Here is a 25,380-nt window from a genome sequence, read left to right on the forward strand (position 1 = left end):
TCCAAAATACGACTATTATCCTATTAAAACCATGATAATTAATCTATACCCATCTTCAAACCTTGCTGAAAATTATCCGAACTAATCACAAAAGTCATCCAGCTTTTTACACTGCCATTTTTACATCAATTAATTTCCAAATCAGATGATGCATATTTCTGTTATTTACAATCATGTCGCATGCATCTTCGCTTATCTGCATCATGTAAAAGCGGCGAAACTGAATACTGGCTACAGCAACATCAGTCTTCCTGGCTATTGAGTAAAAATCAGTGCGAATGAGCAGGACAGCCAGCATGTACCTAGAGCTACTGCATATAGTGTTTGTTATCCAACAGATAGATCTTAAGATAATCCCCGATATTTATGAATTGAGCGGATGCCCTGGCCACGACTATCACATGGATTTTTCCGACGTAGAGTTCAGTTATGACGACGACGGGTATCTGACCGTCAATGGGAATTTTACCTTTCTCAGAGACGTTGTCGCACCATACCCGGCCTATATCTACTCGGAGCGATTGGAACAAGGGGAGTGGCGACCAGCAATCATCACCAAAAGTGTTCCGGACTTTTGTGCAGTAATACAGAACCCGATGGAAGTTTGGTATCCGGTCACGAGACAACTGAATAAGAAGAACTGTCCATACAAAGCGGGGGTTGATATTGCATGATAAAGAATGTAAAAAAATGAGTTCTAGTTATTTTATCGTTTTAAATTTCGCAGTTCGTAGGACGTATCGATAATGTTCGATATAGCTTTCCAGTGCCAATTACCCCAAACTTTCTCGGAGAGTGGAGAGTGTTCCTGGAGCAGCGCGATATAACAAAAGAAACAGAGGAGTACGCTTGTTTGGTGCAATACTTCAGTGTCATCGACATATAGAAGGGGTTTGAAATGCATGTCTTAAATAATATTTTCACAGCATCATACTATTCAATCACTATATGTTGAAACTAATAAAACAATAACTGTATTCATTTACAGTATTAGACAATGTAGTTTTAACTTTTTTCGATTTCCCATACAAAACGGACAACTTTTGAGGCTCAGATCTAAATTTTTTACGGGGAAATCCAAGTAATGCCTGATATCATTTGAATTTCATTCCAATTGATCTTAAGATAACTGAGTCCGGTTTACCAAAGTTGATCATTTATGAGTGTTTTGGAAAGCCCAAACAAGACGCTTCGTTTTCGGGACGCCGGGAGTTTGGTTTTCGGTTCGCGGGTTTTTCTAGGCAGTGTTTTGTAAAGCCCAAACAAGATGCTTCGTTTTCGGGACGCCGGGAGTTCGGTTTTCGGTTTGTGGGTTTTGCTGCGCAATGTTTTGGAAAGCCCAAGCAAGACGCTTCGTTTTCGGGACGCCGGGAGTTTGGTTTTCGTTACGCGGGTTTTGCTGGGCAGTGTTTTGGAAAGCCGAAGCAAGACGCTTCGTTTTCGGGACGCCGGGAGTTTGGTTTTCGGTTCGCGTGTGTTGGAAAGCCCAAGCAAGACGGTTCGTTTTCGAGGCGCCGAGAAGTTGTGCTGTTCACGCTGTGTGAGTGCGAGAGTTCAGTCGAGGATGGATCACCAACTGGTGAGCTCGTTTCATGCTTATGATAACACATTTTTTCATGTTAACGTTATTTTTTTGTAATATTCAATCAAACTTTGTATGGTTCGTCACTACAAGTGTCGGCATTACGCCTGTTTTATACAATTCTAATAAACATAGAAACTTTTTGACATTACTTAAAACATTTTTTGAATTGTTCGGCATTATGAATGTCGACGTTTATTTTGAAACTTCCACCAAAAACTTTTCTTCTTGAGGCATAAATGTTCAGTAATACTTTTATGTAATTTTCAAACAAACTATGTATGGTTCTTCACTACAAGTGTCGGCATTATTCCTGTTTCATATAATTTAAAACATACGCATATATTTTTTTTTCACCATTAATAAAAACTTCTTTTGAATGGTTCGACATTACAGATGTTGACGTTTATTTCAAATCTTCTACCTAAAACTTTTTGAGACAAAACTAAAAACTAGCTTTAAGTACAAACCGTATTTTTCTTCCTTATCCATGGATCGCATCACCGACCACAGGTGACTCCCAGATCTTTTCCTTCTCCACGAATAAACACCCTTCCCGTGGTGATTGTGGAGATGCAGAGGTATTCTCGGTCTCTAGAAGCAACAATCATTACACCTTAACATTCCTTCCCCATCCCAACTGACTGTAAGGACTTGGCCGGCACCGTTATTGATCAATAATATTAGAGCTGCTAAAATTGCACTCCGAGAGTAAGCGGAAACTCCCATCCCTTATTCATTTGGATCGCAGTGCAATTATTACCAGTTCCGATCAATCACGGAGTAGCAACCATTGACATGTACAGTCAGTCTATGCTATGCTATGCTATGCTATGCTGAGTCCGGTTTACCAAAGTTGATCATTTGGTAAGGAAAATCTAAAAAGTAGCGAATATATTGTAGAGCCCCAAAACAACGAACTAATTGCTCTTTTATTATATAATTATTATATAATATATAATTATTATATAATTTTCGTCCTTGTAAGAAAATTGTGAATCAAGATAATTACTCTTGCTTTTGTTTGTGATAGCAGTCATATTCAATGAATTATTTTTCAATTCGGTATCCAAGAAAGGATTACCAGCGCTGGCGAAATTTTTCTCTAGCCAACGGGTTCAACGAAAAATTGAAAACATAATTCCAAACAAGAAAATTGATCAATAGTTATAAAAAGTAGCTCTGAATTGTACTATTTTGTAGCAATGACGAGTACTATTCTATAGGTTCATGTTGCTACAGAACGTTTGTTAGCAGAAAGAATTTGTGTATGCACACCACAAGAGTACGATACGCATTAGACTGGCCCAGCTCAGTTGTATAATTCCACGGGGCACCCCCCAGGATTATTAGGGTTAGAGGAAGACTTCCTGAAAGTTTCAGCTCAATTGGTCGTTCCACGAGCTTGCGCATTTGAATTGAAGTTAATAAGGGGTTTTCAGCTCAAACATATGGGAAACAGCACATCATCTCCTAGTTGGGTCAGGAAAATTTTTGATCGCGTTCAATTGCACTCAGAATGTCAAAAACACTACGTGATATGTACCATACCACAATATTGTAAAAGGTAGCATTGCTGTTTTGTTAGTAATAATAAGTATAAACACATGGCCCATTTCACAATATTGGAATGACTATTCTTGTTTCACTCGAGATTTCAATAAATATGAGCATATAATATATTAAGCAGTTTTTTTGCCAGTATAAAAATGGAAAGCCTACCTATTGTATATCTTATACGAGCAGTTCATTATATACTAAAAAACATTTATACTGCACGCTACTTTAGCACATATACCGAACAAGAGTCAGTTGTATTGCTCAACATTTACCTATGCTTCTCAAACCATGTTATTGTAGACTGCCCCAGACTGGGGTTGCGAAATAAATATCTTGAATTGATCTAAAATTGGCTACACAGCGAAACGCTTATTTTATGGGTATCACATAATTCTGGTATGCTCTTAAATTAAATGACAACAATTGTGGTACATTAATAAAAAGTTTTTGATGCAAACTTCCCTGATTGGAAAGTTGCCTAACGCCTCAACTTGGACATGAACTCGCGATAATGCACGATCGATTCCTGCAACTGGCGGACATATTTGCTGCAATGTTTGAGTGACTTTGGATCCAGATCGGCGATGGTGACGTTGACAAGAAACTTCATCCTCTCGATGGTGACGATGTGCGTCCTGGCTGCTGCCGGTAACCTAAAATAGAAATCGTACTTGGGTATTAAGTGTTCTATAACACGTTGAATAGAAGTCGTAGCTCACAACCAACTCATATCATGTTGTTGACATGTTGAATAGTACTCGTGCATGAGGAATTCCTAGAGCAATTTGTAAAATGACTTATGTGTCAGTGAATCAACGATTTGATTTCGGAGAAAACAAATCGATGATTCGCTGACACATCAAGATTGAATGACTTTCAGGAAAATCCATGGAAAATCTCTATAAGCAGTTCATCAAGCAATTTCAAGCACACTTAAAAATCTAAAGAAAATTTTCTAGAGGAACATCTAGAGGAAATACTGCATAAGTTTGCAAGTGGTAAACGCACATCGTTTCACCAGGATTATTTGGTAATTTTCTCTATATTCCACGAAAAAAGGTTAGGATTTCACAAAAGGTGATCCAAGAATTTATGGTGGACGGTCAGGACGTGCCAGGGAGGCGCTGAAGCTACTTAAAATAAGTGAGCATTTTCTTCATGGTTGCATTTATTTCAATTTTAGAAAATTTCCATGACATTTCTTGAGAAATTCTTGACAAAAAAAGTGTAGTGGTCATACAGTTTTTTTTCATGCAGTTCGTAGAAACAAACATAGCATAATTGCTGGATGGGATACTCCAAATCAGATATTGAATGGAAAATCGAAAAAGTTGCAAATGTTTTGTCCAATACTGTATATGAACAGTCAAAGATGATAAAAATCATATTTTCCGACATATGAGATCATTATACAACTATGTTTTACAGAATCATATCAAATCTTATAAGAGATTGAACAGAATCGTACGATATCGGATAAAATCAGATAAAGTCGTAAAGAGATAAACAGTTTGTTCGACACACTGATCCGGCTATAAATGTCATATTAATGGTCATGTTTGATCATGAAAATCATCGCACAGCCACGATATGTTTTTTATTGCAATTGAAATCAAACTAATCGTATATAACGTTAAGAGTGATGTATACTGAACAAACATGTCAAATTGAACTTCTGAATTGCTTTTCAAGAATGGGAACATAATCATTGTATAGTCGGTAATGATATCGCTGATGTGTTTTAACAAAGCAGCAATAAATCTGTTTTTTTTTTTTTTTTGTTATGATGTGTACTTTGCATTTAGAAGTATAATGATATATTTGCCGCAAAATTTATATTTTATCATTATACAAACATGAAAAATGTGCTCCGAATAAACCAAGCAGTTCGGAACAACACTAGGAATTATTTGGGATTTCGATGAAGTTTATCATTTTGCTGCTGTTCAACACCCAAGTTGTCGATCCTTCCAATTGTCTTTCTTCACTTCTGCTGTTTCAATTTAATCAGACTAATTTAAACTAGTTAAAGTGACACAAATAGTTAGGGCGCTGGTAACAATCATATGACCCAGGTTCGAATCCGGTCAGATATTTTTTCTTTGCAAGACCTTTTCAGATATGACTACATAGAATCGTAAAAATATGATTTCATCTTGTCGTATATTCTGAATAGCAAAATTGGTCAAATCAGATGTTTTTGTACACAGTCGTATATAATGTTGCAATCGGATTGATGCCTCTATATTGCCTCCATTTTAGTATGTATATGCCTTTTTTGAGCAGTAAATACGATTTCTGCGGTGTTATATATAGGGTGTCCCAGAAAGTATGGGCACGACTTTGATAATGAAAATTATAGTACTTTTCCAAACAATCAAATATTTGTATATCTTTGTATTTTTCTATAGGCTATTTCAACCAGCATCTGTGATAAATTTATTTGATTTAAATAGCGTTTACATTGAAAACTTTGATTTTAGAAAATCAATTCTTATCTGGTCATTTTGTTTTTGTTGGAAAATAACTAGTAAAATATGATTTTATCAAAATCTTTCGCAGTGGTGAGTTCAAGTACATTGTATCAGGGATGTTTTACATACATTTTTGTTAAAAACATTATTTGGCTTCGTTAGAGAACACTTGAAAAAATGGTAAAATTCGAAAAATCTCGTATTTTTTCTCCACATAAGACAAGTTATCACTCTTCAGATATTTTAAATAGTAATAAAAATAATATATTTCAGATCGACGAAAGGTTAATCCTTATTCCCTTGGACAGGCAACTTTAATTTTTGATTTATTCATGTTTTTACGTAAAAATAAGGATTTGTTTTTTGACCATTTTCAAATCGACCATGATAGTCCGATCAGTTATCATATCGTCGCTGATAAATATATTTTTCAGTTTTTTATTATACGCACTTTCTTACATAGAACAAATTTTGTAAAACAAAGTCGCTCAAAAATTACGCGATTTGTGCAAGGCTGATAAGAGATGCATCAAAGAAATGTTACGTAATCAACACATTAATAATCAAATTATTCATTAAAAATCGCAATCTACTCTTGTTGGGTACAGTAATCAAATGTGTAAAAATCTGATTTTTATCTTTACTAGTCTTGAAATGGCAATATGGTGAAGTCGTGCCCATACTTTCTGGGACACCCTATATGCATGAATAACTCAGTTCCAATTTCGATATACCAGTCAAATTGTTGGCAAATAAACGCTGTTGGCATATCCAACTAGTGCAGTGTAAACACAGATAAAAAAATTAAATGTCATTGTAGTGTAAACACAAGAGTACTGTAGAAATAAACCAAATTCATGTGTTGTTAAAGCATCATGTAAACCCATATGAATATACATTAAATTTTCAACTAAGAATGCTTGAATGTTACATGATCGTGTAAACTTAATGTGATTTCAATTGGAAAATAATTGATTGGTTGTTGAAATTTACGTTTATTTTGATGCTCCAAATATATGCATGAAAATAAACTTGAATTTACAACATATTTTTAGCTGTGTATGTGAAGAATGCATATCAATGAAAAAATGCATTTTGGTAATATTGGCGTTTACGGCGAATAAGAACATATAATTGAAAGTAGTTTCCTTATTATGTACACTTAGGAAGAATAAGAAAGATTAGTTTTAATCGATATTAGAATATTGAAATTCCCGCTGTTTTTTGTAAAGAACAAAATATTCGTTGGGATCTGTTCTATCCCTCACAAGCGTATTTAAGAAAACATTTGGTAGATTTACTCAGGTTCAACAGATTCCCTATGCTTAGGGTAGACGAGAGAAGCTTAAGTTCGCAAACGTTGTTTCTTTTTTTAATGTTAATCTTGAAGTATTTTTAAATTTTCCTACTCGATATTTTACCTGTTTTGTTTAAAAAAAAAATGTCTTCGCTAAATTCAAATATTTTTCGTCCCCACTGGGACAGAGCCTGTTTCTCAGCGTATTATTGTTCAATAAACACTTCCAAAGTTATTAGCTGAGAGCTTTCTTTGTCAAAGTTCCCATTTTTGCATTCGTATTTCGTGTGGCTGGTACGATGATACTCTATGCCCAGGGAAGTCAAGGGGAATTTGAGTCAACATTCTTCACTTATTTAGTTGATCTTTTCATGCCCAAACATACTGACTATACTAAAAGATCTCAAATTTGAGGAGTATCATACTGCGCGTAGCATAGCATAGACTGACTGTACATGTCAATGGTTGCTACTCCGTGATTTATCGGAACTGGTAAGCAGGCTTGATAATTCTCCTCAACATCATCAGAGTTCGGTGACATACTCTAGAGCAGCGTGCTGCCAGTGCCTCTTTGCGAGGGAGCCAAAAAATGCTAAGCAGCGAGGCAACGAAAAAAGGGTGCTCTCACAACTCCCCGAGGACTGTCTGTTCGGGCGGCAGACTCGAGAGTTCGTTTGAAGTGTGAGTGATGGTGAGCATCGCAACGAGAGAGAGAGAGAGTGTCTGAAAAAATCCTCGCATTTTTCTGCACTCTCACTCGAATCGCTTGAGGATCTGTGTTGAAAATTTTGAGTTTATTTTTTTCTCCTCAGAAAAACGGCAAAATCGCCTCCTCTCTGCCTCGCCGAGGAGTTCCTATCAAGCCTGCTGGTAAGAATTGCACTACAATCCAAATGAATAAGGGATGGGAGTTTCCGCTTACTCTCGAAGTGCAATTTTAGCAGATCTAATATTATTGATCAATAACGGTGCTGGTCAAGTCCTTACAGTCAGTTGGGATGGGGAAGGAATGTTAGGGTGTAATGATTGTTGCTTCTACAGACCGAGAATACCTCTGCATCTCCACAATCACAACGGGAAGGGGAGGAAAAGATCTGGGAGTCACCTCTGGTCGGTGATGCGATCCATGGACAAGGGGGAAATATACGACTTATATTTAAAGCTAATTTTGTATTTTTGTCTCGAGAAGTTTTTGGTAGAAGCTTTAAAAAATACGTCAACAATTGAAAAAAAAGACGTTTTTATTAATGACGAAAACTGGAAAATACATGTATATATTTTAAATTATATGAAACGGGAATAATTTCGACACTTGTAGTGACGAACCATACATAGTTTGTTTGAAAATTACATATGAGTATTACTGTGCATTTTGTCTCGATATGGTAGATGTTTTAAAAAATACGTCAACATTAACAATGTCGAACAATTCAAAAGACAATTTTTAATAATGTCAAACAGAGAAAAATATATGTATATTGAAATTGTATTAGAAAAAAGCATAAAGCCGACACTTATAGTGACGTACCATACAAGGTTTGTTTTAATATTACATAAAAGTTACGCTTTCAAGAAAAAATGTGTTATCATAAGCATGAAACGAACTCATCAGTTGGTAATCCATTCTCGACTGAACACAAAACTGACACTGACAGCAAAACTTCTTGGCGTCCCAAAAACAAACCGTCTTGCTTGGCCCTTCCCAAATACCTCATTGAGGAGTATCATACTGCGCATATTCGAAAAACTGTCCCATTAAATAGGAAATCCCATGCGACTGTTTTGCGAATACGAGCAGTAGCCTGGGACACGTTTATATGACAAATTTAGATTCTCGCTCCAGTCCACTCTTTTGGATTCCATTTGCGGCCGTGAATCGCAAGTCAGTCCCATCCGCATTTTCGTCAAAATGAAGTTGAGTTCAATTTTCAACATATCTTCCAATGCATTGCTTTTTCAGCTGCACCAATGAGATTATGTGATTTATTCTGAACAATTGGGAAAAACAGCAAGTCAAATTGTCCCATAATGAAAAGTAATCGCATATCAGTCCCACTACCGATTTCCGCATCATGTAACACAAAAATGAACCGTGATTTGATCATCTTTATATTTTTCTCAAAAAGATATTGTAGTGAAAAGCGAAGTTTCATTGAGATTTGAACACGTTTCAATCCTCCCAAATTTTTGGAATATTCGCATGGAAAACGAGTTTGGAAACTTCACATCCCATTTTCACAATGCCTACTTTTTACAGATGGGACTGACTTGCGATTCACGGCAGTTTGGATCCCATAACAGCTGTGCAAAATTTCAGCTCAATCGGTGAAACTATATTTTACCGCCAACTGTTAAAAGTTTGTATGGGATGTATTTGTATGGCATGTATGTATGTATGTATGTATGGGATACATTAGCGAAGAAAAATCGCCAGAGGTCGCCCATTGTCCTCTGTATAAATTCTAAACTTTTTACTTAATAACTGAAAGTTATTAAGCATAGACTATTCGTAAATTTTCACCAATTCTGTTATTATTGTTATTCCTTTACGTTTTAATCAACGTCGCTTTCCCAATAGGTTTTCATTGAATAACTGTATTCTTCATCGTAAAAATACCTATCAAAGTTTGTATTCAGATTTTTTATAGAATGCAATGTGCGAGCTCTGACGATTTTTTTTTTTAGCAAAAGTAATTTTGCTCATAGTGAATCCCATATAAGCTTTGAACAGCTGGCGCTAAAATATAGTTTCACCGATCGAGCTGAAATTTTGCACAGTTGTTCTGGGACCCAAATGCAATACAAAAAGTCAAATAGAGCGAGAATCTAAATTTTGTCCCACACAAATAGGCAGTATATTGGGCACTAAAGCCTTTTTTAAGGATAATTTGTGATTAGTCTATCGAAGACCATTACAAGACCAGAGTAGAGCAAACAAGTTGAATAAACACGCACCTATCTTCTTCCCGCGCGGCCAATCTTCGGAACGTGATCATAATTGAGCAATCCAACGCACTTGCTCCAAGCAGATACCGCTCCTGTTCATTCAGATAGGAATCATCGAGCAGATCCAATCTGTCCGTTGATGATCGCTGCCCGCAGTGCTCGTCAAGATAGTCCAAATACTTTTCATACAATTCGTCAATGTAAGCAAACGGATTGCTGGCCGATGAAGAACCGATGTCTCGCTGATACAGGTTCGAGTACACCTTTGGAAGAGTTGACTGCAAGAAAAATTTGTTTTAATACTCCCGAAAAATCATGCTTCTTTTCTGACGATACCTTTACCAATAGCTGGATATCCAGAATCTGTTTAAGAGCGCAGTTTCTTGGTAGGAATTGATAATTTATTGTACTGCAGGTACGTTGATGGATTAGATTTTTATCCTTCTGAAAAGCAAAAAAAAACAGTTTATAATCAATAAAAGCATCAACACCAAAGCGAACAGAAGGGATCAAACAGGATTCCAACCATCGCATTTCTTTGTTTGATGCTTGCTACCTTTTTCCTATCCTTTCGTAAGGTAAGCAGCTTTCTATCATGGTCCGCCTCGTAATTGGAGAAATCTTTCAGCAGGGTTTCCTTTATCAGGTTCATGAAAACTGTTTTTCTCCTGAGAAGAGATAGAAAAAAAAATCATTGTATTCAACCATAAAATGAACCTTCTTTTCAAGCGAATATACTCTTCTTTAGTGCGGCCGTCACGGGGGAAAATGTCTTTCAGGATACGGTTAAAGACGGATTTGTCCTGCTGTTCGTCGTACACGATGCGACCATTTTTACACAGCTTTAAATTGTTCTGCGGTGACCCGATCAGTCCTTTGATGGCGTTGAGCATTCGGATTGGTTTACTGGAAAGAATGAAAAGTTTGATAAGCAGAATGAAAGAGAAGTCAATGTGTGAGTTTAGGTTTATCCGTTGAAAAATAGTTTAAAAATGTGCTCCTAAGGCTTTTTTATGACAATTCAAAAATTCAAGAATTGGCTAAATCGTCCTTTTGACTGAGAATGCTTTCCAAATCTTAAACGAATGGATGTTCAATTGGATTAGTAAAATTTTAGAAAAAAATGGGTTTATGATTCACAAGATTTCATATTTTCATGGAAATTTGATGTTTTTGTTCTGCAACAATTGATTACATCTGCTTATCGAAATCCTTACTAAAATGTATAGCGCTGGAGCCTACTGCCCCTCCTTCTGAAGCATTACGTAATTAGTGAATGGCACCTTAGCATCCTTTTGTAAGTATTTTTTTGCAGATCAGTTTGAAGCATTTGAACTTGTTGTTAAGTAAATGTACTTCTGTGTATCAGTTGAAACAGTACTTCTCGTATAGATCTTAACCAGCTTATCAAAATTAATCTTAAACAGCATTGAAAAATAACGATCAAACAATTTATAAAAAGTAATCATTAATTTCAATCAGTGAGTCAAGATTTGCTTCATATTGCGTAAATGTAATTGCAGCTGTGTTTGAATTTCGTTCGTGTTCTGCTCATACACGTTTCCCCACTAAACAAACGTTGTCATCCGTCATCGCCCTGAGGTCGTTATGATAACGAGACACGCAAGTGCTATTTTGGTAATTTTGCAATACGTATATGGTAGGTACCTAACGAGCGAAGTTACAACGCATGAGAGCGGCGACGGGAAGAACACATGTTTGTGGGAATTTTATGGAACATAAAATGCAATATGACAAGCAGCTTCCTGGTTGCACCCAAGATCTCGGATTTGTTCGCGATGTGACCGCAGCGGCGTCGTTGCAGGATTATATCTATTTTCAGCTGGGCACAGTGGACTCATAGGAAAAATAACCCAAAATAATGACAACCGATTACAAGGTGTTAATTTTTTTTAACTTTTCATTTTTTTACAAAGAGCTATCTGTAACTAATGTGATACTACGCGTGATTCGATTTTGTTTCGAACACTTATATTTATGACCACGATTCTACAGCGACAGGACCAGTGTGCAGCCGGGTGGTGACGGTCAGGAATGAAGGATGGTCAAAAATAAATATCTGAATATATATATTTCGTGAGCATGGGTCGTGCTGTAAAATCGCTATTAGCTAGCATTGCGTTTGTCGCTGTTCTTGTTTTGGACGGGATGGCGTATTTTTAGGTGCGCTCTTCTGGAGAGCAAAGGTGCGTGCTAAAATTAATGTACAAGATTTTTGAATGCAGGAGATATATTGTCACGTTGGTGATTCACTCATATAGATGATGTTTTAACTGCTTTGGATTTGTAGCACTACTGGATTTTAATATTTAATATTTATTCGCTCTCTAAAACCAATTCCATGGGTACTGTATGAAATTCTTTCGACTAAGATTTTTGAATTTATGACATTATTCTTGCTTTCAAATTCATGTTCAAGAATTTTCTTGGGTCTGTTAAAACTGTTGAAACTGTTTGTACGGAAGGTGAAACATCTCGAAATCCAAAGATGGCCGTCACTCGAAGCAGTACTTATCTGATGTTTCAGTTACACCAACACAGGTTGTTCGCTAAAAATGAGATAAACTACCAAGGGTTGATTAGCAATGGAAAAAGTTACAGTATTTTGTAGCTTGCTCGAAACGGCTCATTTTTGCTAAGTATGACAGGTTTCAATAACACAGCGTAACAGAAGTGACATTTTTGTGTGCCTCAAGGATCAAATTATGTGTCTCTAGTATATTTGATAACGCTGAATCTGATGTCATTTTTAGAAATGTTCTAACACGTTACAATGTTGAGCTACAGGTCGCCAAATTTGTAAAAAAAAGGTTTTATTGATGTTTATTTAAGTAGAGAAGGTATCGACCATGATTTTTTTATATTATTTGTTATGGCTATATCGGTCATGCGACTCAAAGGAGTCTACCGTTTTGACTCATATTCCGAACACTTAAGGCCATCAGTGACTTCAAATGCATCCGATAGGCATAAATTAACTGATATTTGAGAAAATTTTGATTTTTTCGCAAAGTTGAACTGTTAGTTGTTTAGTGTACTGATAAAAATGTTATTTAAATAGTTTTAAATAGTTTTGTATTGCTTTAACGTAAAAGTATGGAACAACATTTTAATTCAAATGCCGAACACTGTCTTCATTCTGTCTCATATTCCGAACACCTTGATTCAAATCCCGAACAGCACGAATAAATCGTATTCAGCTGCATGATTTCGTAAATAAATTTATCTGAGCTTGTTTTACTGACCTCGAACCAGATAATCATCACTACGCTTGAAATATAAAATAGATTAGAATACGTTAAAAGTGAATTACAATTGGCTACCATTTTCAGGTTATTTGATGACATATTTCAGCGAAACATTTCAACCACATCGCCATACAAAAACAGGGTGTTCGGAATATGAGTATGTTCGGAATTTGAGACAAAACGGTACAGAATTTTTTTTTTGTGACGCCTATCCACCTATTCATTTCATCATTTGTAAAACAAATCTTCTATAGACTCCCTTTTCCTTTGAGCCATAACAAATAATATAGATGTTTATTTAAAGTATGATTTTTCAAACTTTTTAGTGATCTAATCCACCAAAATTTAACTTTAACTTTCATTTAAAGTATAATTTGTTTTTTTTGCACGACTAAATTTAGATTAAATTCTGCATGCTTGCATTCCCCATACATTTTTTCCTTGCTTTTATATGGCAAAATACAATACTTTTTTAAACCGTAAAAATATAACTTTGGAGCATCAAAAGTATCATGAACTTTGTTGATATTATAACACATTTATAACACATGGAGTTGATGGCAAATTAAGCAAACAAATTGCCATACATGCTGGTAAACTTTAATACAAGTTGGGCTGGCTTTTCATTTTTAACAGCCAACATCTCAGAAACTAGACGTCCTACGATATTTTTGAAGACAGCAATGGATTCAGCAACCCTAAATTAAGTAAATGCCAGTATTTTGGTGCTTGAGACAGAAACGTGTTCTTCAGTGTAGTTTTGATTATTGATTTTGATCTTAGGGATCATGCACAAATTACGTCACGCTCCAAGGGGGGGGGAGGGGGTCGAGCCAAGCGTGACAAGCCTTACAAAATTTTCGGAGGACTCATACAAAAAGTGTGACAAAGGGGGGGGAGGGGGTCGAAAAAGTTGAAATTTAGCGTGACATAATTTGTGTACCATCCCTTATCAATGATGAAAGAGCTTTAAATATGTGGGCACAATGTTATTCCGATTTGCATAATGACAGCTCAAAGTAAAATAAGCTAAAAGAAATTTCCATGCGAACGTCAAACGCGTTTTAAAAACAGTTCAAATGCATTAAACATACAGGTTCAAGGAATGTTTATATTAAAACATGAGTCAAGCAGCTACTTAAACTGATAAATTTGCAATAGTTTCTATGAAATTAAAATTTTATTCTAATGCATTGGATAGTTTTGGCCTTTGTGATCACCGTTTTAGTAAGAAGGTCTAATCGATTCTTTCGTTATTACGTATATTATGTGAGATACATGAATCTATTCTATAGAATGTGTTGCTACTCAATGAAAATAATTCCCAGTATTGTTGAAGTATCTTCTAAAGGGTTTCATGAGAATACTGTTCTTTTTTTTTCATAAAAATCTTTCTCAAGAATAAAGAAATTACGATAATAAGAATCCTGTCAAGGATCTTAAGTAAATTCCCCCCAGGATTACGGTAGATTCATGCGCATTATTCTAGGGAAATCGTTTTTGCATGTCAATAATTCCGGGTTTCAATTTGAATAGTATTCATAAGAATGATTTACTCAAATATTCATATTGTAAGAGTTTTCAGTGATGAGTCATATATTCATTATATTTTTATGTACAGCGCTCAGAAAAGTAAAGCGATAAACGTAAAACGAGATAAAACAAAAATTAAACAAATAAATATGACAAGCATGTGAAGTCAGAATACGGATAGATCAAAACACTGCAGTGAAAATTGTTGATTTATTGAAGGTTCAGCAATCTATCAGTGGGTGCGAGGTGAGGTCACCTACACTGCCGTGCAAGATTTTTTTGAAGGGAGGTTCAGCAATCTAAGCAGTCAGTCGATGCGAAGTGAGGTCAGCTGCAGGGGAAGTAAAAATGACAGCTGGCGGGCTGGTTAGCTGGCGGGTTTGTGTACTCTATTCTTCAATCTACCGTTTCTATGAAATTGTTGGAGGTTGCTTACAGCTAGTAACAGCAGTTGAATGATTTTTTTTTTTTCGCTCGTCCATGAGCTTCTTGTCACGACTTAAACTTCAACCAAAACAAAGTTGCCAACTGTCACTTGTTGTTTCAAAATGGTGGAATGAAGAATCTGGCAGATTGGATTACCTTCCTTCTAGATACCTTGCTGCTGTGAATCGCAAGTCAGTCTCATCCAAGTTATCTATAAGGAAGGTAATTCAATGTGTCATTTACAGCAATCCGCCATATTGGGATAAAATTTGACAGCTGGCAAGTTTGTGTTACTCCAACAGGTCAGCAAGCCTTGAGATACTAGTAACATTTTCCCCTCATTTTTTATTTTGTTTCGTAAACGTCATTTAACAACCAAGACGGAAACTTAATGTTTTCAATTCGTTTTATTAGAATGAAGAACCTAAATGATTTTGAACCAGTTGACCCGTTAAATAAAACAAAGAAATAATAGATTACAGTGACAACATGAGGATTGCGATGAAAACAATGACAAGCGAATCACTTCGACATTCTTTTAACTGGTCGTTTGTCATTTCTACCGTTAAAAAACGTATAGAGAGTAAGGATTTTTATCAACCCCTTGCTTTTAAAGAAAACGTAGTGAAGGAGTTCTCTTTCACACAATTCTGATTACTTCTACAGTCGCCTCTCCACATCTCGATATCGAAGGGACCATCGAGATAGGGAGAAATCGAGACAAAGAACAAATTTTTGATGAATACTAGATTGGAAAACACTCCGTTGCTAAGAAAGTTCTAAACAAACAGATGCCATTTTCCATTCCTAATTTGTTTTGAAACCCAAAACTTTAGTCTAGTAACTTTCGATATTGGTCATATCGACATACGGAGAGAGAATTGAGAACAAAAAATCAACAGAAACACATCGAGATATGGAGATATCGAGATAAGGAGGATATCGAGATATGGAGAGAAAAAATGTATGCAGACTGTAGGGACCTATAAAATCATCGACATACGGAGAGATATCGAGATGTAGAACATCGAGATGCGGAGAGTCGACTGTAGTTTTTTTCCGAACATATTTATTTTTATTCGTGCACAATTTATGAATATCACTGGAATTTCACGGATTTATCATAATCCTTCGTGATACACACTTAATTTAGAATGCCGAGTCTCGGCTAATTTTAACCGAGATCCGCACAGCCGAGTGGTCGGCAAACAAATTTTCTGGAATCTCAGCAAATAAAAACCGAGTATCAGTAAATCGTGCTTCGTTGCTAAGCAACCGGACAATTTGTTAGCTGAGTCTCGGTTAAAATCGGGAAACCGAGATCCGCACAGCCGAGCTCGTGAAAAAAATCTAATTGTGTTTCAAATGCTTCATTTCATCAAATTACAATCATCGGACCACATGTTGTGAAAAAGAATCTGAAATTGATGAACTTAGTTAGTTTTGTATAGTACATAATAAACTCCCTAATTGAAACTGTCCACTTTCAGACCAAAAGGAAAGCACAGCGGTCTTGAGTTGCGCTACGCAACTGGTCTGTGTCACCATCACATTAGGACTTCGTTTTATTTCGAATGTTTTCTCTCATTGTGGAATAACAGCATCCTGAAACAGACCAACTGATAATGAAGACCCAATCTAAGAATACATTTGTGTTGTACTTGTACCCTGAAAATGTCGTTTGTATCAGTAGAAAATTTTCCATTTTAATTTTCAACCCGTAATAATAAACATTACGGCCCTATAGAGACGATATCAACCATTGAAGGGGAAAAAACTCGCCAGCTGTCATTCTTCTCCCCTCGCTGTTTAGCACTCCCCGCATTCACTGCCTGCTTAGATTGTTGCACCTTTCTTCAAAATACCTTGGTCTCATCTGCATTGACAGGGTTGAGTTCATTTTTCTACATATCTTTCAATGCTCTTTTAGATGCACTGGTAAGAATATATGATATGTTCGGAAAACATATGGAAAACAGCAAGTCAAATTGTTCCATAATGAAACACTTTTAAGCATATCAGTCTATAGAATTCCGCACCGTGTAACACGAAAGATATTGTAGTGAAAAGCAAATTGTGAAAAGTTTCATTAAGATTTGAATATGTTCCAATCCTCTGGAAGTTTACGAATATTTGTATGTAAAACGAGTTTGGAAGCTTGACAGCCCATTTTTTCAATGCCTACTTTTCACAGATGGGACTTACTTTCGATTCACGACAGTACAGGGGAGGTGGAAGTGATAGCTGATCAGTTGGCTAGCTGGAGAATATGTTTGCATTTATCGTTTCTGTGGGGTTGTTAGGTATTGTTTACCACAGAAAACAAATCCTACCGGTAATGTGAAAATTGTCTCCCGCATTTCTGAGTCACGTTTACCTTCTTCGTGTGTTTTAGAGGACGTAAAATTCCAGTGTTTTATTGATTAAAGTGATGAGAAGCTACTAGGATGCTAAATTTCTTCTATTACATGATGAATTAAAAAGATTAAAGAAAAGAGATGAAGTGTGGCTGTAAAATGTCTGGAGGTACGTTTTGTGTTAGCATCTTCAAACGAATTCACCAGCTGTTGCCTGGTATTTTAAAATGGCGAATTCAATATTCTGACATACTGAACTACCTCCCTTCTATATACCTTGGTTTAAATCAGGCCTATCCAACTTTTTTGAATTGCGGGTCAAATATCAGAAACTATATTTAGCGGCGGACCAAAATTTTTTTAATGCAGCAGTTTTAATTTGTTTTTTCGGCAAAATTAAATAAGTTATAAAAATTTCAATTGAAGAAATTGAAAATAGATATTCGGCTCTACACACTTAGATTTGTTTTCGTTGTTCGGTAAATATTATTACCGAAAACGAACTGTAGATAAATAATTTACTGAAGTTTCGGTATTGCAAACGAAAATTACCGAAAAAACTTGAAAAGATAAGGAGATAGAAAATATATTCATCTTCTTTTACCGACATCGTCGTTACGTTTACCGAAAAAACAGTACATAGTATAGATTACCCGTAGACTGTAATATTTAACCGTACTTCGGTACATAGTGCTACAATGGTTTACCGAACACTTGGTAATTTAATATTTTCGAGATCAGCAATCATGTCGCCATATTTGTTTTGAAGTGCGAAACGACGCTTTGGATTGTCTTCGATGCTATTTTTTAATTTTGTGTTTTGAACGTAGATACTGTTTTTAAAAAACTAATGCAGCAAAATGTGCGTCTGGTACTTATCCGTAAGCTTATTTTAAATGTAAAATGTTTTCGTTGTAGGATGCAAGAGCCAAATCACGTTCCTAATTACAACGTCACGTATAAGGATGTTCGGAAAAATGAAGCGATTCCATAATCCTGCTGTGCTTTAGAACATTGTGGCTGTGGAAGAACATACCAAATGTCCATACATTTCTATAATTTTATAGACAAAGAAACGGAACCGAAATAAATGTATATCGACTATCAAAATGAATTTCATATTTTTTTTTGTTTTTCAATCGTCCGGAGGAATTCAGACTGCCTACTGATAATAACAATGTGTTCGGTAATAATCTTACAATTCGCTCGGTAACCATTACCGAACAGTTTGTAATATTTTGACAGCTGTGTTTTGGTTTAAATTACTGATTGTTCGGCGATTCTTAACTTTACCGAAAGCATTACTGATCGCTCAGCGGTTTATATTTCGGTAAAAAAATTACCGGAGTCGGTGAAATTTTCTAAGTGTGTATGATAATCTTGCCGAAGATTCTGTGAGAATCGTGATCATGGCATTTTCATAGGATTCTGTCAGAATCTCATTAGTATTGTTTGATAATCCTTAGGATTCCTTCAGAACCCCACTCAAAACTTAATATAAAATCCTGTTTTAGAATCTGAAGAAGTCTGTGCTGCTCAGAATTCTGTAAGAAATTAATTAAGGATTGTGTGAGAAAATTTCACAGGATAATGTCTTGGATTCGGTAATACACCTATAGGATTTTGTGTAATCATACAAAAAACGTTGTGAAATTTTACTCTACATTTGGTAAGAACCCTGCTCGAGTTCGCCGTTAAGGTGAAGATGCATCGAAACCTCGAGTTTTTAAGAGCACAAATCTAGAGAACCAGACAACCGTTTGCACTGAAAATTTGATTATTTGTTCACCACCAGCAAGTGACCAGTGACTGGTTCTCTAGATTTGTGCTTTTGAAAATTCAAAGTTTGGCTTGATTCATCTTCACCTTGAATTTATGTAAGAACCCTGTATTGAATCTTATTATCTATCAGTTTGCCTTCCGACCTGCTTCATATTTGAAATAGTCGTTCATCTGTATAAAATTCATGCTCAGGAGTTTACGACAACCTAATGATTCAGCGAGATTGTGTTTGATCATAAACTTTTTGTTCACAACATTTGTTAGAACTAGATTTAAATTTAGTTTTGTACATTTATTGCTGAAAACAGTTATTGACTAGATTTCTTGTATTTATTCTTCAAAAAGATTGGCTAAATATTTGAAAATAAAGCTGTTTTACTTATTTAAGAAAGCAAGCACATTTAGAAGAATCGAAAAACTTTGGTGAAGAATTTTCAAAATAAATCTTAGAATGCTGAAACATCTTGGTTGGTTGGGCTACAAAAGGGCCAGATATGAGAAGAAGCTTGAAACTCTTCCTAAAAATATCAAGAAATCATCGAAGACATCTCTGTTATAATTTTTCTAGGAATCGTATCCATTGCATGGTAAAATATGTGTGAAAGATGTGTGAAAAATGTGTTGACAATAAACTTACCCAGAAAACAGATCCAAGGGACAGTATTTACTAATCTTTCCAATCATTTTATTTCGGAGCTGAAACGGAAAAAAGCAGAATTTTATGTCAGCAGGCATCTTATATTTTATAAACTCTGTAATAATAATTTATATTTCTCTGCTATGATAAGAAAAACTTTCTGAATTGATATTTACTAACCTTAGAATACTGAAACAAACAGAAGCGACATTTGTCCATGCTCGAGAGATCGATCAGCTGATCAGCATTCCAGCAGCCAAACAGTTGATCCCGAATTAGTCCTTCACCGTAGCACAGATCGTCCAGACACCATCCCTGTTTCGGCTTGATCTCGACGCAATACGTATTCTGCCAATGTCCTCGGACGGTGTCCTAAAACGGTAACAAAGAGAAGTAAGTCATACGCACTCAAACCGTAACATTCCGTTGGAGACATTCCCTCAATCGTCCTTCACACTAGTTTCGAGAAAGTTTGCGTCATTCATACCAATCAAACTAACTGCCATTTGGTGGCAAATATTTACTTTTGAACGTCAGCGTCGCGAAAGATTTAAGTAAATAAGCCGGCGTGGGTCATTCCGTCAATGAGCGTTTCAAATAGTTGATCGTAAAGGGTAGATGCACCGGATTTGGTCAGCTTAAGAGGATATATTTGTATAACTTTTTATAATGTTATGATTTTTTTTTACGATTCTGTTAATGTATTCTATTATGTTAGTGTTATTTATTTAAAACGAAATGATTCATGCTGCTTTACTTCTTTAAATTGTGCGTAATTCACTTAGGCAAGAACTGGTAATATGACCAATGACCATAACTGGTGCTTCTACCCTAGAAGATTTTTCGCCGGGGCTACGACATCCACAGGCAGTACGACGCGGTCGGTTGGGTGTTTACTCTATTTTAAGTTTACTCTCTTTTGCATGAAATGAAAAGATTGGCGATAAACAACGAGAAGGCAAGTACCTTTGAAGCACCTACAGGGTTTATGGCCTATCGTTGTTGATGATCGCCGAGCTCAGATCAGTAAATAACGTCGACGATAGTTTAACTTTAGTGTTTTAATATGCCCTTTGTGTGGTAGATGGTGTGACGTACGTTCGTCTATCGGTACAAACCCATAACCCATTCGTAGGACGTTTCAAGTAGCATCTCGGAGAGATATTGATTACGAAATCAGGTAAATAGAGGGATTCAACAGAGTAGAATCTACACTATTCACACTATAATGAGCCACATAGTCACATTATTATTCACTCTACGGTTCATGCAATGCATATGAAATCGACCCATAATGATGGGTGACCAAATGGACTCTTATTTCTCTTTATATTTTGTAAATTTACTTTTTTGTAAGCTTGACCACAGTTTTATTTTTAAGGTCTTGGTGGTCTTTACTTATAGTTGCATACAAAGCAAAAAATATGTTGTAAATTTCAATTTATTTTCATGTACATATTTGGAGCATCAAAATAAGCTGAAATGTCAACGACAAATTGCTTATTTTTCAATCGAATGCACTTTAAATTTACGCGATCATGTAACATTCAAGCATCTTTAGTTGAAAAACAAACGTGATGCTGTAAAAATAGATGAATTTATTTGCTTTTACTATAGGGGGAGATCCCCCAAACCCGGACAGCACCCAATACCGGACAAAGCCGAAACATTGAGAAATCATGGTCCAATCAAGATGGTGTATTAGTAGAAAAGAAAGCTTTTATGTAGACTAATGATTGCGTAGAATAACACATCCTTGAAATATGCATGCCTTTTTAAAAAAGTAGAAAAGTTTGAAAATCTTTAAAAAATTGACGTATCCACTTAATTTTGAGCCTATTTAGTAAATATTTTGAATATGAAAAAATACTTTGGATCCCGCAAGCATGATCGAACATAATCCTTATTTGATAGTATGAATGTATTTTGTACCTTAATTGAACTAAATATGGACAAATTACAATTTTGGTTAAACACCTCCTGTCCCTCAGTTTCGGACAGCTTGATTTGTTATATGATATCTTTGTAATTATTGCATCAGTGTCTCAAAATGCTTTCATTTTTCATGGGTTCCGTCGATCATGGCATTAAATATGCAGTAAAATTAAGAATAATGAACATTCAGAACAACATCGTAAAATGTGCTATTTTTCATCATATATGAAAGAGGTTTTTGATAGGCATCTTGCAAACTAAGAAAAACTCAAATTATTCTTGTAAATGTAGCAAATGCATTGAATTGGTAATTATAAACTATTCCTATAGTGTACATATTCGATGATGTTTAAATTTACAGAATTCGAGGCATTTCCAGATCTTGTCCGGTATTGGGTGCCACCTTTCGAGATCGATCAATTTGGTACTAAAATGATGAGTTTTGCAATATCAAAATTCATATTTATATTTTCAAATTTATTTTTGTACACTATAAAAATGATAATATTTATCATAAATGGGTAACACGAGCCCATAAAATCAATATTTTTCGAATTATGAATTTAGTGGCTTAAGTGTCCGGTACTGGGGGATCTCCCCCTACTCTTCTGTTTAAGCTACATTGAAATTTTAATATTTTTATCTGTGTAGTTAGTGAGCACTTTGTCCAGAAAACCTTTTTTTTTACAAAATTTGCAACATGGTGAAATTTTATTACAGGAAACCAATATTGTTAACTTGAGTTGTATGTGGATATGTTATGTACAACAATTGGTTAAAATACTCCACAAGGGAATAGAATGAACTAATCTATTATGAAGGATCATTATTGGCTCGTCTTTATTCATTATTCTTCACGAAAATTCAAGCAACAACTTATGCAACAGAAACCCAAAGTTTCCGAGAAATCGTTAATCTAGAATCGTCTAGAAACAGTTAACAATTCTCGGAATTCAGATGACGACAAAGCAAACTCAAAAACAGGTCACAACAGGATGCATCAGCGGACTTCGATACGTGAAGCAACTCGAAAAACATCTGCCTTCACACATATTTTATGTTGGTGTTTCGCTGTCGAAACCCTTTCCACACAAGTTCATGCAGGTATATGTATGGAATGTTTATTCGTTTAAAACTTCGATCCTTTTTTGGTCAAAATGTGTTGCTTTAACGATATCCAAAATGAACAGACGATCGTCACGTATAAATGTGAAGCATGGCTAGTAATAGAAATTTAACATAACAACTAGACAATTTCAAACTAGAAGAATATTTTGTGGATATCTTCCAAATACCTACAGGTACCTCGGAAATAAAGGTCGCACTTACTAGTTCAATTCATGCAGAAACTTGAAACAACCTGTTCGATGCTGAAAACTATATACGTTGATGTTGTATACGTGTTGTATAAGAAACACAAAAATTATTCACCTTTATCATCCTATACCTATGGAACATTCACCAGAAGTACCTCAATTGATCTTCGAAATCTGGAAATCGGCCTATAATTTCGACCACTTTTATGTAAGAAGAATGTAGAAGACGGCACAATTATGGATTTAATACGTAAAACACAGGAATTAAATCCAAAAACACCTTGAAAAAGGACATGGTCCGGATTTCGGCAATTCGAAGCAGCACGGTATATAATAATATAATTCAACAAGGGATCTGCCGACAGAATCAACTAACTCCTCAGTCGTTTGAAGAATTTCCTTATACTCAAAGCATTGCCATGCCAAAGGAGGCAAAGTTCAATTTCAGGATAGTACAAAATATTTTCGTGATGGAAATGTATTCCTCTTACCTGAGCATAACAAATCATCGTGCTTACCACATCATGCAAAAATGGCAAAACTGTAGAAGTTCTCATAGAACACTCAGCTAAAAAGTATGGCTCCAATATAATAGAATCTCAAGTTTCTCTACGATCAAGACAAAAAATCCGATGAATTCGATTTTTTTTTTTTTTTTTGATTATTATAGTCGACAGAATTAGATACAAGAAACACATGCTTCAGTTTAATATCATTAGTCTAACGAAAGTTATTCAAATTTTTCATATTCAAATGATTTTGAGTTGATTCAGTTTGCGTGTTTGAAGTCTAACTTCATTCAATTTCAAGTGGTTCATGCCTGAGCCTTTTCATATGCGAGGGATTCAAGCCTCATTCATCTAAATTTTAAGTGATTTAAACATATTTACTTCATATTCCAATGCACCGGATTGGATTCTTTTCACATTAAAGTGATTCAGGTCTGATGTTGTTTCGCATTGAAATTTTTATTAATGTCTGATTCACTTCGTATTGAAATAATTCAGGTCAGATTCTCGTTAAATTTGAGTGATTCCTATCTGATTCACTTAATTTTCAAGCGACCCGAAATTTCCAGAACCAAATCTGTATAATTTTAAACTTAAGTGAATCTTGGGAAACCCCAAGAGACGATTCTTTGGACATACCTTCACTATGCTGGAATTTTCTATGGCCCTTCTTGCATCAAACAACTGCTCTCCGGGACGCGATATGATTAGGTCCAATCTTCTCAAAAACCTCCCTGAAATCGCTAAAAGACGGTTGCTAGACCTGTTCAACTCATTCATGGAGCCAAACATTGTTCCACCTGAACGGAGAAAGGTCAAAGTAATTGCTATTCAAAATCCTGGAAACCAGCGTCTGATCAAAATTCATACCGCCCGATCGCTATGTTATCATGTTTAAGGAAATTGTTAGAAAAAAATATCGAATTCAGACTCAATCACTGGGTCGAATCAAACAATCAAACAATTTCCAGTACTCAATTTGGATTTTGTAAGGGTAAAGGAACAAACGATTGTCTAGTGTTGCTTTCATCAGATATTCAACTAGCCTTTGCAGACAAGGAGCAACTGGCTTGAGACTTTCTGGATATTAAGGGCACTTTCGATTCAGTTTTCATACAGATATTGTCAGAAATCCTGCACAATAGTGGACTACCTGGAATTTGGAACGATTTCTTGTACAATTTATTGTCAGAAAAACACACGAGCTTCACCCTCGGACAACTGACAACTTCCAAAATTAGCTATATGGGCCTTCCCCAAGGCTCATGTGTAAGTCCCTTGCTTTATAATTTAAAGATATTGACAGCTGTTCGGAAGAACCATGCACGCTTAGAAAACTTACAAATGATGCTGTGGTCTCTATGAAAGACCCACGAACGGAAATCTTGCAAATATTGTTGCAAAATTCCCTTGATACGCTATCCACTTGGGCTTGAAATTTAGGGATCGAGTTTTCGCCGCAATAACATCAACTGGTTGTATTTTCTGGGATGTGGGAATCCTGCCCAACTAAAGCTTAAGCTTTCGGGAACAGACATCGACCAGTCTTTGACTTCAAAATATCTTGGGGTATGGTTTGATTCAAAATGCAATTGGCAAATCCGTAAGGTACCGTGGGGTAAGTGGATACAGAAAATTCAATAGTCAACTTCATTATTATGTACAGCTTACGTGAATAATGTAATTCAATTTTTTTTCTGTAGATAACTAATAAGGGACTAATATACTTCAAATCGTCATTTCTTTATGTTTTTCTG

The 25,380-nt window shown here is 35.7% G+C and overlaps 2 protein-coding genes across 3 annotated transcripts in view; one reads left to right on the top strand and one right to left on the bottom strand.

Annotated features, from left to right (window-relative positions):
* On the top strand, positions 1-989 carry LOC110676929. Its single transcript, XM_021846805.1, has 2 exons — positions 1-659; positions 728-989. Exons 1-2 carry the CDS (start codon positions 279-281, stop codon positions 884-886), a joined length of 540 nt encoding a protein of 179 aa, XP_021702497.1. The 5' UTR covers positions 1-278; the 3' UTR covers positions 887-989.
* Positions 990-3,231: 2,242 nt separating this feature from the next.
* LOC5565328 (inositol-pentakisphosphate 2-kinase) overlaps positions 3,232-25,380 on the bottom strand; it is a 344,143-nt gene continuing 321,994 nt past the window's right edge. For both annotated transcript variants that reach the window (XM_001649622.2, XM_021846800.1), the window contains 7 exons: positions 20,044-20,235; positions 19,864-19,922; positions 10,598-10,765; positions 10,416-10,527; positions 10,196-10,303; positions 9,869-10,137; positions 3,232-3,795 (listed from right to left, as the gene is read on the bottom strand). In XM_001649622.2, coding sequence (XP_001649672.1) covers positions 3,621-3,795; positions 9,869-10,137; positions 10,196-10,303; positions 10,416-10,527; positions 10,598-10,765; positions 19,864-19,922; positions 20,044-20,235 — 1,083 coding nt within the window. In that variant the 3' untranslated portion in view covers positions 3,232-3,620. The remainder of the gene's footprint in view (positions 3,796-9,868; positions 10,138-10,195; positions 10,304-10,415; positions 10,528-10,597; positions 10,766-19,863; positions 19,923-20,043; positions 20,236-25,380) is intronic.

This window comes from Aedes aegypti, chromosome 2 (genome assembly GCF_002204515.2).
Source record: "Aedes aegypti strain LVP_AGWG chromosome 2, AaegL5.0 Primary Assembly, whole genome shotgun sequence".
NCBI classification, from domain to species: Eukaryota; Metazoa; Arthropoda; class Insecta; order Diptera; family Culicidae; genus Aedes; species Aedes aegypti.

Coding starts and splice junctions, on each gene's coding strand:
- LOC110676929 (XM_021846805.1), top strand. CDS start 279: ATGAGCAGGACAGCCAGCATGTACCTAGAGCTACTGCATATAGTGTTT. Junction 660..727: donor ACTGTCCATACAAAGCGGGG/GTTGATATTGCA, acceptor TAAATTTCGCAG/TTCGTAGGACGTATCGATAA.